The 13755-nt window shown below is 42.4% G+C and overlaps 1 protein-coding gene across 3 annotated transcripts in view; it reads right to left on the reverse strand.

Annotated features, from left to right (window-relative positions):
- Nucleotides 1–1149: 1149 nt before the first annotated feature.
- The window catches only part of LOC143298818 (TBC1 domain family member 1-like), a 73576-nt gene continuing 60970 nt past the window's right edge, over nt 1150–13755 (reverse strand). For all 3 annotated transcript variants that reach the window (XM_076611806.1, XM_076611808.1, XM_076611805.1), the window contains 5 exons: nt 13268–13419; nt 12175–12267; nt 10521–10680; nt 9238–9407; nt 1150–5695 (listed from right to left, as the gene is read on the reverse strand). In XM_076611806.1, coding sequence (XP_076467921.1) covers nt 5120–5695; nt 9238–9407; nt 10521–10680; nt 12175–12267; nt 13268–13419 — 1151 coding nt within the window. In that variant the 3' untranslated portion in view covers nt 1150–5119. The remainder of the gene's footprint in view (nt 5696–9237; nt 9408–10520; nt 10681–12174; nt 12268–13267; nt 13420–13755) is intronic.

Consider the following 13755-nt stretch of genomic DNA (forward strand, 5'->3'; position numbering starts at 1 on the left):
GTTGTTGGTTTTTGTTTGTGCGGCTAGGCCCGAACTCCCAAGGGGAGTCCGCGCCCTGCCGTTACCCGGATCCCCACTCGGAGACGGCCCTCAGGGGCCCTATTGCTGTTCCCCCTCCTCTCTCCTCTGTCGACCCCCCTCCCCCACCTCCTTCTTGGGGGGAGAAAATTTTGGTTCCTGGGGGAGACATCTACTTTGCCCACCCCGGGCCAAGCCAAAAAAGAAAAAGTTAACTAGGTGTAAGACATGGCTGTGAATTGTAATCCTGCTTCTTCAACTGTCATCATGATTTTGTTTTATTTATAGGGTGTTTTTTTTTAATGGGAGACACCAAGACATGATGGTTGTGTCGTCTTTTTCTTTTTCTAAAGACATCAAGAGGTGATGATGTTAATGTCAATGGTAGAGGTGGTGGTGCTGCTGGTGGGGGTGTAAGTGTGTATGAATGAGTGTATGTGTGCATGCATGGGGTTATGTGCACATGTCCATGTCTGTGTGTCACTGTGGATAGCGATTTTGGTTTTATGAGCAAATGGTTACTGAGCAAATGTCAACATTAAAGTTTACCAAAAATATACAAACATTGGTGCTCTATCTCTTAGTCAACATACATGTGTGCTCTATCCCTTAGTCAACATACATTTGTGCCTGTCTTAGTCAATATATATATGTGTGCTCTATCTCTTAGTCAACATACATGTGTGCTCTATCCCTTAGTCAACATACATGTGTGCAAGTCAACATACATGTGTGCTCTATCCCTTAGTCAACATACATGTGTGCAAGTCAACATACATGTGTGCTCTATCCCTTAGTCAACATACATGTGTGCTCTATCCCTTAGTCAACATACATGTGTGCAAGTCAACATACATGTGTGCTCTATTTCATAGTCAACATACATTTGTGCCTGTCTTAGTCAATATATATATGTGTGCTCTATCTCTTAGTCAACATACATGTGTGCAAGTCAACATACATGTGTGCTCTATTTCATAGTCAACATACATCTGTGCTCTATCTCACAGTCAACATACAAGTGTGCTAGTCAACATACATGTGTGCTCTATCTCTTAGTCAACATACATGTGTGCTAGTCAACATACATCTGTGCTCTATCTCACAGTCAACATACAAGTGTGCTAGTCAACATACATGTGTGTTCTATCTTAGTCAACATACATGTGTGCTCTATCTTAGTCAACATTCATGTGTGCTCTGTCTCTTAGTCAACATACATGTGTGCTCTATCTTAGTCAACATTCATGTGTGCTCTGTCTCTTAGTCAACATACATGTGTGCTCTATCTCTTAGTGCTCTCTCTTAGTCAACATACATGTGTGCTCTATCTTAGTCAACATTCATGTGTGCTCTGTCTCTTAGTCAACATACATGTGTGCTCTATCTCTTAGTGCTCTCTCTCTTAGTCAACATACATGTGTGCTCTATCTCTTAGTGAACATACATGTGTGCTCTATCTTAGTCAACAAACATGTGTGCTCTATCTCTAATGTGTGCTCTATCTCTTAGTCAACATACATGTGTGCTCTATCTCTTAGTCAATATTCATGTGTGCTCTATCTCTCTTAGTCAACATACATGTGTGCTCTGTCTCTTAGTCAACATACATGTGTGCTCTGTCTCTTAGTCAACATACATGTGTGCTCTATCTCTTAGTCAATATTCATGTGTGCTCTATCTCTTAGTCAACATACATGTGTGCTCTATCTCTCTTAGTCAACATACATGTGTGCTCTATCTTAGTCAACATTCATGTGTGCTCTATCTCTCTTAGTCAACATACATGTGTGCTCTATCTCTTAGTCAACATACATGTGTGCTCTATCTTAGTCAACAAACATGTGTGCTCTATCTCTAATGTGTGCTCTATCTCTTAGTCAACATACATGTGTGCTCTATCTCATAGTCAACATTCATGTGTGCTCTATCTTAGTCAACATACATGTGTGCTCTCTTAGTCAACATTCATGTGTGCTCTATCTTAGTCAACATACATGTGTGCTCTATCTCATAGTCAACATTCATGTGTGCTCTATCTTAGTCAACATACATGTGTGCTCTATCTCTTAGTCAACATACATGTGTGCTCTATCTTAGTCAACAAACATGTGTGCTCTATCTCTAATGTGTGCTCTATCTCTTAGTCAACATACATGTGTGCTCTATCTCATAGTCAACATTCATGTGTGCTCTATCTTAGTCAACATACATGTGTGCTCTATCTCTTAGTCAACATACATGTGTGCTCTATCTCTTAGTCAACATTCATGTGTGCTCTGTCTCTTAGTCAACATTCATGTGTGCTCTATCTCTTAGTCAACATACATGTGTACTCTATCTTAGTCAACATTCATGGGTGCTCTATCTCTTAGTCAACATACATGTGTGTTCTATCTCTTAGTACTTTTGTGCTCTATCTTAGTCAACATACATGTGTGCTCTATCTCTTAGTCAACATACATATGTGCTCTGACTAGTCAACATACATGTGTGCTCTATCTCTTAGTGCTCTCTCTCTTAGTCAACATACATATGTGCTCTGACTCTTAGTCAACATACATGTGTGCTCTATCTTAGTCAACATACATGTGTGCTCTATCTCTTATGTGTGCTCTATCTCTTAGTCAACATACATGTGTGCTCTATCTCATAGTCAACATTCATGTGTGCTCTATCTTAGTCAACATACATGTGTGCTCTGTCTCTCAGTCAGCATACATGTGTGCTCTGTCTCTGTCTCTTAGTCAACATACATGCGTGCTCTGTCTCTTAGTCATACACAAATGTGCACACACACACACACACTGACAATCGAACACGGTAAACATTTTTTTTTTTATACACCTGTTATAAAATACCAACAAAATACAAGGTTGGTTGGTTTGGAATGTGGCAGAGAGCTTGTCAGCCCTAACACCTCAAAGCTGGTTTATATATCTAAATTCCAATCTAACTCCACAAATTTGGGCAGCATTTGGCATATATATTTTCTCAAAATTAGATAAATCATTGTGTTTGTGTGTTTGTGATCCAACAGGCTGCATAAGCTAAAAAAATAAATAAATAAATAAATAAAATAAAATAAATCAATGAATAAAATAACCCCATGACTGACAACTGGTAACACCAGACTTTTCTTTCCAAAGAATATCCAGTGATATTTGTTTTAATCTGGTCTAAACCACTTAAACAACTGAGTAAGATGTCTTCATAAAGTGGCAAAGCGTAAGCAGCCAGCATCAGCCGAGTTTGTCATTAATGTTTTTAAGTCTGGACTATTGAGGTAGTTCACGTAAAAGCTGATGTGAGGGGCTGTTTCTGAAGAACATGTACAAACAATCAATTAAAACCACGTTATTGAAGAATCTGAAAAAATACAAGACAAAAAACAAAAAAGGTTCCGTGTTAAAAAGCCTGTCATCAATGGGTACCCAGTGATGATTATTTAAAGTAGTGGGTCAACTGCTCTTTTCTTCTATCATTTCACTCTATTATCTTCAGTTGTTTTTTTTGTGTGGAAAATCATCTATAGCCATTTATTCAACAACAACAAAGTCTAGCTGTGAAGACCTCTCTTCGTCGGCCTCCTTCCGTCTCGAGAGACGATGGTTGCACCAGAAATGTAGTCACTGCCGGGCATTGCACTTCCTGCTGTGGCTGTGAAGACCGATGCTGGAGTGGCAATCTATACTGCATGTGGGACAGGTATAGGTAGATGCTGCTTGGTTTACAGAATTTGACTTGTGTGTGTCTCTGAGGATAGGATGTTTAATATTTTTTGTGTTGTCCTGTTCATCTAAAAACTGTGTGGTATTGTGACCTGTTCAAAATAAAAACACTATTTAAACCAAATGATGAGACTGATCTACCTCTTCAACTTCCAATAGTTTTCAATGTTTTGCTGCTTTTTTTTTATATCATAAACAACCTGAGCAACAACAAAGATAATGCCTGACAAATATGGGTAAAAATACATGACCCATGATAAACCTTGTATCCATGCATAAAACAAGACCCCTAAAACTAGAGCTACCCTCATGTGAGGAAATCATTATTACTAAGTTCAACATCTCAAAGATGATGAACTGTTCTCACTTCAGCAATAATTTTTATACAGCATTTCAAGAGGCCTTGGAGAAGCTCAACTTATAAAAGCAGTACAGCATGTTCTCAAATGTCACACCTTCCCACCTAACCCTGGACAAAATGACGGCCTCAGCAACCAATACTTTGCCAAAAAGATGGAGATTTGTTGGAAATCATTGGATCAGTACAGCTTATGCTGCTCAGTGTGGCAAACTGGCATGCATCGAATCAACAGATGCTGAGTCTAATCCAACAACATTCTCTGAACAGCTGTTCAATGTAGCACGTTTCATTGTCTCTAATCATAACCCCTTAAAGAACTATTGATCATAGATGTCTCTTCAGTTCTTGCTCAATGGAAAACTGCTGGCAGAGCACATCTTGCTCTCTGAAGAACTGTTGGCAGAACACATTTCATCTCTCTGAAGAATTTCTGGCAGTACAATGTGTGTGTGTGTGTGTGTGTGTGTGTGTGTGTGTGTGTGTGTGTGTGAAGAATTGCTATCAGTACACATCTCACTCTCTGAAGAATTGCTGTCAGTACACATCTCGCTCTCTGAAGAATTGCTGTCAGTACACATCTCACTCTCTGAAGAATTGCTGTCAGTACACATCTCACTCTCTGAAGAATGACTGGCAAAAAACATCTCTCACTGTTAAGATCGCTGGCATTGCACATCTGCACATCTGTGTGTGTGAAGAACTCCTGGCAGAATACACCTCTCTCCCTCATTCTCTCAGCAGAACACAACTGCAGGCAGTACACACCCCACTTTCTGGTGGCAGTACATATCTCTCTTTTTCTCTGAGTGTGGAGAATCGCTGGCAGCACACACACCTCCCTCTCTGAAATACTGCTACGAACCAGAGCTCTGTCTGTCTCCTCCCCCCCTACCATCTCTCTTCTCTCTGTGTGTGAAGAACTGGCTCGTTTAATACTATCTCCCTCTCTGAAAACTCCTAGCAGTAAAAACCAACCAAGAAAAGAACAAAAAACAAATCCAACCGGATCTCACTCTCTATCAGAAGAGCTGCTGGTGGCACAGACCGTGTCAGTGGTATCGCTAGCAGTGCCCGGCCCTTCTTCCCCTTCCCCTGCCCTAACACTACCCCCTCCACCACCACCACCCTCCTTTCCCCCCACCTCTCGGCGGCCGAGGGCAGGGGAGGACAAGGTGGAGGAGGCGGACAGGGACTGCATCTGGAGGAGGTGGGGGATGTTGTCTCGCTGGTCCTCGGGGATGAGGGCCTTCAGACTGCCCACGGCTGACAGCAGAGCTGCCCGCTCCAGCTCCAGGGCTTGAACCCTCGACTTGAGCTTGTCCTCGTTCACCCGGTGCTCATGGGCAGCCATCTGCAGCCCCTGCACCTGGCTGTTGCACCGCTGCACCTTCTCAATCAGCTCCAGGTTCTGCTGCCGCAGCCGCCGCACCGTCTGCTGCAGGGCCACCACGGCCGGGTGGCCATGGGCCGAGGGGGAGGGGCCCGGGTGGTGGTTGACGCGGGGGGAGTAGACCATCTCCTCGCTGAACACCAGGTACTCCACCTCGTAGGCCTGCAGCTGCTTGCTGATGTCCAGCTCAAAGGCCTGCCCACACAGTATTGTGTTGCGTTTGTATCTGTTTGTATTTCTTTTCATCACAACAGATTTCTCTGTGTGAAATCCTGGCTGCTCTCTCTAGGGAGACCGCGTCGCTACACTACAGTGCCACCCATTTTTTTGCATTTTTTCCTGCGTGCAGTTTTATTTGTTTTTCCTATCGAAGCAGATTTTTCTACAGAATTTTGCCAGGAACAACCCTTTTGTTGCTGTGGGTTCTTTTACATGTGCTAAGTGCATGCTGCACACAGGACCTCGGTTTATCGTCTCATCCAAATAAATAGCGTCAAGACCACCACTCAAGGTCTAGTGGATGGGGAGAAATTGTCAGCAGCTGAGCCAGGCAGACACATTACCTCTAGGCCATCACTCCACACTGTATTGTGTTGTGTTGCATTGTATTGTAGTGTACGTAACTGTATTTTATTGTACTGTATTGTATTGTATTACTCTTTGTCACAACAGATTTTTCTGTGTGAAATTCTGGATGCTGTCTCCCAAAGAGAGCTTATCACTGCAGTTCACCACCATCTTTTTTTTCTTTTTTCTTTTTTTTTTCTGCCTGCAAATGTTTTGTTTCCGACCAAAATGGGTTTTTCTACCAAATTTTGCCAGGGACAATCCTTTAGTTGCTGTGGGTTTTTTTGTTGGTTTTTTTTTTTTGTGTGTGTGTGTGTGTGCACTAAATGAATGTTACACACGGGACCTCAGTTTAAAATCTCACCAAAATGACTAGCGTCCAGGTCTAGTGGAAGGTGGGGTATGTGTGTGGGGGGAATGGCGAGTGTGGGATTCAAACCAGTGAGCTGAGATTCTCAGTCCAAGGCAGATCTGTTACACGACTAGGCCAACACTCCATGGTGGTTATGTGTGCAGAAAGTGAACATGTGACAGACAGATGCACACACATTACTGTCATTTTCAGAATGAAAGGCATCATCCTTTTCTCCTGAACTTGCCCCCTGGTTCTTATAGATGAGTGATGAAGGTGATAACAGAACAAGCAGGGATTTTCATGCAAATATCACAAAATAGACTGAGCTTAAAAAACAACACCAATGAACTGGAGAAAAAGGGACTGATACTGATATTGCAGGTAAGTTGAAAAGTGATCAGAGATTGCCCATAGAAGAAAATAAAAACTTCCTGTACGTTAAATCAGAACAGGCACTACTGAACACCTGTGAAGTGATACAGCAGCAATGCAGTCTCCTCTGGTGTGTGGCCTCCTGGAAACCTAACACTGATGGTTCCCTATGGACTGTCAATCCTGGCACTGCGACAGATCAACTCAAGTGTGGTGTTGTATGGGGGGCTCGGAATGAGTGGTGTGTGAGTAATGCCATTGAAACAGTGCAGATGATGGGGCAGCAAAAAAAACAACAAAATCATCACAAACAGCAAGAAAATGTCCATCTTATAGACGTCAGACAGATACTAGGAGGCCTTCATCAATGTAACAGAATTAATGCTTCCTGAATTGTTATTTAAAAAAAAAATAAAATAAAAAAAAAAAAGTTGGAAGAAAAAAAAAAATAAATAAAAACAAAAACAAAAAAAATTCCCTAGTGTTGTACTGTCAGTTGACTGTGCAGAGCCGACAGCTGATTCTTTCGAGTGTTAGCAAGCAGAGAGCTTAAAACAAAGTGCACAGCCTGAGATTCTGGGTTTAAAGTGAAGGTGATCAATCTTGCATTTCACATTTCAGTTCAACACTACTGTTGACAGTTCAAAACTAGGGGTATCATCAAGGCAGATGCAAACGAGAAAGCAGTCGACACACTCCAGTCTTCAGTGGAACTGGAAAGAAGTGCTGCAACCTTCACCCTGAATGCCAACATGACAGAAGAGGATTGTTAGCTTTGAATGGACTCGATGAGATCAGTTTTCTCAGGTTTCTCAAATGATATTAACCCCTTCACTGCCAAGGGAAAAACAGTAGAAAGTGGTGTTTCATGTCATAAAACAATACCCAAAACAATAAGCCTTAAATTTTCAGCCTTCCAGAGTTATTTCCCCATCTTCTGATGATGTCATCAGTGACATCACTATGCACGTGTCACATACGTGCAGGGCACTCATACATGAGTAAGTCTATTTTCCTGTTGTTGTTTTTTTCTTCATTTTATCTTCTTGCAAAAGTTACCGATGTTAAAGGTTATAACAACATCAGTTTCATTCAGCCATGGTTTGCAAGTTCCAAAACCACTTCCAAGTTTCACCATGTTGATTATAATTTGACAGCACCTGATAGTCATACTCACTTTAGTCATTCGGCTGAGACAATAAACAGAGGTCCTGTGTGCAGCATGCACTTAGCATACGTAAAAGAACCCAAGGCAACAAAAGGGTTGTCCCTGGCAAAATTCCGTAGAAAAATCCACTTCGATAGGGAAAACAAATAAAAAACTGCACGCAGGAAAAAATACAAAAAAAATGGGTGGCACTGTAGTGTAGCAACGCGCTCTCCCTGGGGTGAGCAGCCCGAATTTCACACAGAGAAATCTGTTGTGATAAAAAGAAATACAAAATACAAAAAACAAAATACACAAACATGCCTCATATACAGGACCACCACACAGGCCAAAATTATGGAATGATTGTTTACATGTTCAGACAAAAGAAGAGAGAAAGGTGTTTGCTGATGAACTGACAGATTAACATTTATAAAGGTGTGTCATGCAAGCACAACACATCACCATGACATCAAAGCATGCCATGTAAATATGAAAGTACCACCACCTTCACACTGCATGATATTCTGACAGTCCTATTCATCTATACCAGTGAATACGGTTGAGTCCACATCTTCAGTGAAGAAAGTAATGAGAAACCCACTTTCAAACACAAAGAGACATACAGGCACACAGCATGAGAAGGACAGTGGGAAGAGGGAAGGGGGGTAACTGGGGAAGAGGTGGCACTGCAACGTGACATACTGCTCTCCCCATTGTGAGTTGAGAAGACTGAATTTTTTCAAAAATAATGTGAATACATTCGCCCCACCCCCACCCCCCTCCCCCTCACCCCCCCTTCTTTTTTTTCCTTCTTTTTTTTTAATTACACATTCTCTTACTTTAGAATATATTCTTGTTCTGAAAGTAACAAAACTACTGTACACTGCAATACGTTTTTGCTTAATTTTTTTTTTAAATGATGACACACACTCACAAGTTGACACACCTGGTTTATGACTACAAGATAAATATATCTAAATATAAATATAAATATATATATATATATATATATAGCAAACACATTCTCACAACAGACATACCTGGTTGATGACTAGAATACAGTCCGTATTGAAAGTTAAAACCACTACACGCAGTAATAATCATATTTCAGTACACAAAGCGACACATGCTCACAAGCAGACACTGACTGACGACAAGAGTACACTCTTTTCGGAAAGTCGAAACTGATACATACAGCTATATAGTTCAGTATTACAAAAATGATAATAAATAATAATAAAAACATGAAAACAAGCAACTAAAACACTGACTCACGCTCTCAAGCAGACCTACCTGGTTGATGACTCTCTCCATCTGTACATGGGCCATCTCCGGCAGAGTGGTCTTCAGGAACTCAACGATACCCTCAAAGGAATCACACTGCAGGATGAGCTCTCGGTGGCTGCCCAGCAACATCAGAGCTACCTTGAAGATCACCTCAGAGCCCTGAATGAAGATCATGTCTGGAACAAACAAACAAACACAAGTCAGCCACCAAACTGCATTGTCTTGCGATAACTTTTTCTGTGTGTGTGGTCACAAGATTTTTCTCTGCGAAATTCAGGCTGCTCTCCATAAGAAGAGTGCATTGCCAACTGATTTTTTTTGTCTGTCTGGATTTTTGTTTTTGTACAAAATTTTGCCTGGGACTACCCATTTGTTGTTTTGGGTTCTTTTACTTGTATTAGTTCAAGGCTTTGTACACACCACACACACACACATTCACACACACACATACACGCATGCACGCACACAAGCACACACACACACACACTCACTCACTCACTAACACTCTCACACAGTCAGCAGCCACCATTCTAAAGAACTGCCAATATCTTTTGACTCCATACACTCAAACTCTGCTGAAGAGTTGAAATAACCCGTTCCCACCAGACCATCAGGGTCACTGCAAGACACCAAGTGACAACTCTGTCTGAACCACACTACAGCTTGAGAATGAATGAAGTACAACATGATCCCTGTTCAGGCATGCTTCAGTATTATACAAATTCTCACAATCTGCTCTGTTGATGCTCAATTGTGGCTCTTCCTCAACATTCATGGACTGCGACTCACATGTTTACTTACAGATTGTCTTGCCCATGTTACATCCCCTCTCTCTTAGCCAACAGGGCAAGTCAGAGTTGGGATGGCTCCCAAATAAAGACAGCAGCACTGTGAGTCAGTGCAATCTTGCCTCCTATTTTGACAGCCTTAGTCCTTCACAAAAAGTTCAATTCAGTTCAGTTACTCAAGGAGGTGTCACAGTGTTCAGACAAATCCATAAATCCTACACATCTGCTAAGCAGATGCCTGACCAGTGGTGTAACCAAACACACACATACACATGCATACACACACAAACATGCACAATAAATATGCAGTCTCACGAGAATGAAAGCACAAACAAATGTACACAGGCCCTTCACAAAAGACTAAGCTGTAAATGAATTCCCATCGCAGTGTAGAAACCATTGATCATACGACTCTCACTTTGCTGTTGTCCCAACAGTTAGTATATGTCAGTCTCTGATATAAGCGAAGCATTAAAGCCACAGAATGATAACACAGCTCACCAAAGACCCGGGCCACAAAGCCCAGGGGGAACTGGGAGGCGAAGAGGGTGAGAAACCATGGGGTGGCGTACAGTGCAGGGGCGATCTCATGGGTCTCAAAGTGGGTGTACAAGTCCTTGTAGTGGTCGTGGATCAGCCGCATCAACTGGTACAACTTCACCTGGTGCAGGTATCATATTTACTTTACTGCTTCATCTGGTGCATGCATCATTTTCAGTTTAAAGCGTCACCTGGTGCAGGTATCACATTCAGTTGTATTTGTATTTCTTTTTACCACAACAGATTTCTCTGTGTGAAATTCAGGCTGCTCTCCTCTGGGAGAGCACATCGCCATTCTACAGCATCACACTTTTTTTTTTTTTTTTTGTATTTTTTCCTGCGTGCTGTTTTATTTGTTTTTTCTATCGAAGTGGATTTTTCTACAGAATTTTGCCAGGAACAACCCTTTTGTTGCTGTGGGTTCTTTTACATGTGCTAAGTGCATGCTGCACACTGGACCTCAGTTTATCATCTCATCTGAATGACTAGCGTCCAGACCACCACTCAAGGTCTAGTGGAGGGGGAGGCGGCTGAGCCGTGATTCAAACCAGCACGCTCAGATTCTCTCGCTTCCTTGGCGGTCGCGTTACCTCTAGGCCATCACTCCACTAGTGCAGTTTACAGCTTCACCTGGTGCATGCATCATTTTCAGTTTAAAGCTTCACCTGATGCAGGTTTCAAAAAAAGAGTGGCTGCCTGACATACACATAAATACTATGTGCTGACCAGGCCTTGAACATCTACGTTAGGTTTGTGTCAAAACATCGACATAAAATAAACTAAATAAACACAGTAAAAAATATTACATCAAAATATAACAAAGTGTAAGATGAATTAAAGGCAAGTCACTGAAATAAAGTAACAAAAATGGGCAATACTCAGCAAACCAGTGCACACCTACATAAAAGCATTACAAATACACACACACACACACACACACACACTCGCATACACACACACTCGCACACACAGATACTCCAATTATATACAACAATTTGTAGTCTCAGAGACACCAATTCCCAACCCTCAACTGACAAATGTATCTACCCAGGCTCCACACCTCACACACAACTCAGTTTCCTTGATCAACACATCTAATGTCACTAACATCTTACCTACCCCCAAAAACAAAATAAACTAATCTCAAGGAGCATCTATGCTAAATATGTCTCACCAGTTGCCTGAAACAGGCTGTACATAGAATTATTCTATTTCATTTGTACCGTGCATGTGCATGTGCGTGTGTGTGTGCGCGTTCACATATGCAAGTTTGTGTAAGTGTGTACATGCCTGTGTGCATGCTCATGCATAATTCCTTCCCATTCACTGTCAGTACATCTGTAGATATTCAGTGTCAAGTCAAATAGTCAAAATGATCTCTAGTAAAAGAATAAGCCTATCCTTTCATCCTGCCACAAGAAGAAAAAAAAAGGTTAATAAAAATGCACAACACAAAAACCAGTCATTTCAAGCAATTCACGCGAAATTGTGTCAGGAAGTATGACACTGTACGACACATGACTGGAAGGACAGAGGAAGGAAGATGCTGAGGGGGTGAGGGGTGCATGTAGGTTAGGGAGGATGGTTTGCAGGGTGAGTGTGGGTGTTTTCTCACCTGCAGGGCCATCATGTTGGGGCAGTACTGCTTCCTCAGGTTCAAACCGATCATCAGGTGACGCGTCAGTTCAAACGCCTGCTTCTCCTCCATCTGTTGGGGGAACACGTTACATATACATGCATCACAAAAACATGCATGTGTGTACACACACACACACACACACACACAAATGCAAACACAAAAGCAGAAGCGCGCACACACACACACACACACACACACACACACACGCCCACATGCTTGCACACAACAGACACACACAACAGGCACAGCACACATACAACCCCCCCACCTCCTCCCCCCACACACATATTGTTCATATACACACCACAAACACAACACACAGAGATATTCCCTCCCACCTGCTCTCATTTATTTACAACACATGCTGATGCTTACACACTGTTAAGTGCATACATGTACATTCAGATCCACACACACACACACTTTCACACAGCACAGACACACAACTGACACAGCACACATGCAACCCCACCCACCCACACACACACAGAGAATTTTAGTTGAAGAAATTGAAAGGATCACTTGAAAAACATCACTCAATGAAGAAAAAATAATAATAAAAATAAATCATATCATTTTCAGGTCCAAAAGTGCTGTGGTAATGCTTGTTCTTTAAACTGAAGCAGTAGGAACTCCATACACACAGAGACACTCCCTCCCACCTGCTCTCATATATACACAACACATGCTTACACACTGTTAAGTGCATACATACACATTCAGATCTACACACACACACACACACCACAGCCCCTCCCATCCCCACACACACCAACACCCTTTAACCCTTTCACCGCCAGTCAATTTAGAGTACAAAATTCCCTTGTGGTATAAACAGAGAAAAGACAGTAGCTAAGAACAGCTGGGGATTCCCCCTGCAATGTATAGAAAATGTAGCCTATCCTACCACCGAACATTAAGAGCAGTAGGTTCATGGACAACAAACCAATGAATGGTCACCTTTCAGTGACATGGGTCCTCTACCATGCCTGTGTATAAATGCGAGCTTGGCGGTGAAAGGGTTAAAAAAAAAAAAACACCCCCTCCACCATCCCCCACACCCACTGACATGCATGAGGAGGATGCCGGCGATGAAGCTGATGCCCTGGCAGTAGCCCACTTCTGTGTCCAGCAGACTGTAGGCCTTCAGCAGGTTGAACAGCTCCAGCTGACCAGGACCCAGAGCCTTGGCAAAGTACGGGTGGCCGGGAAATGTGCGTCCTGCAACAAAGGTACGTCTGCACCAAGTCTGTACACTCACAGGCAGGCCTGCACTGTAACACAGGTACACTGGCTCCACAACACAAGTACACTGGCACCGCCTTCATCAGTCTCATACATTCGATTGTGACCACTGCTGGCCATCTTTTCAGTTGAGTGCACTTTTCTGCTGTTAAGTCTGTCCCCCCATGGAAAAAAAATGCTCCCATATGGTGTTTCGTGTGTGCATGCTTTTTTTTGGGGGGGGGGGGGGGGGTTTCATTGGGTTTTTTTTTTTTTTACACATGCCCAGCAGCCATGATCCAAAATCGTTATCAATTTTTACATTTTCCACAA

This window comes from Babylonia areolata, chromosome 24 (assembly GCF_041734735.1).
Source record: "Babylonia areolata isolate BAREFJ2019XMU chromosome 24, ASM4173473v1, whole genome shotgun sequence".
NCBI lineage: Eukaryota > Metazoa > Mollusca > Gastropoda > Neogastropoda > Buccinidae > Babylonia > Babylonia areolata.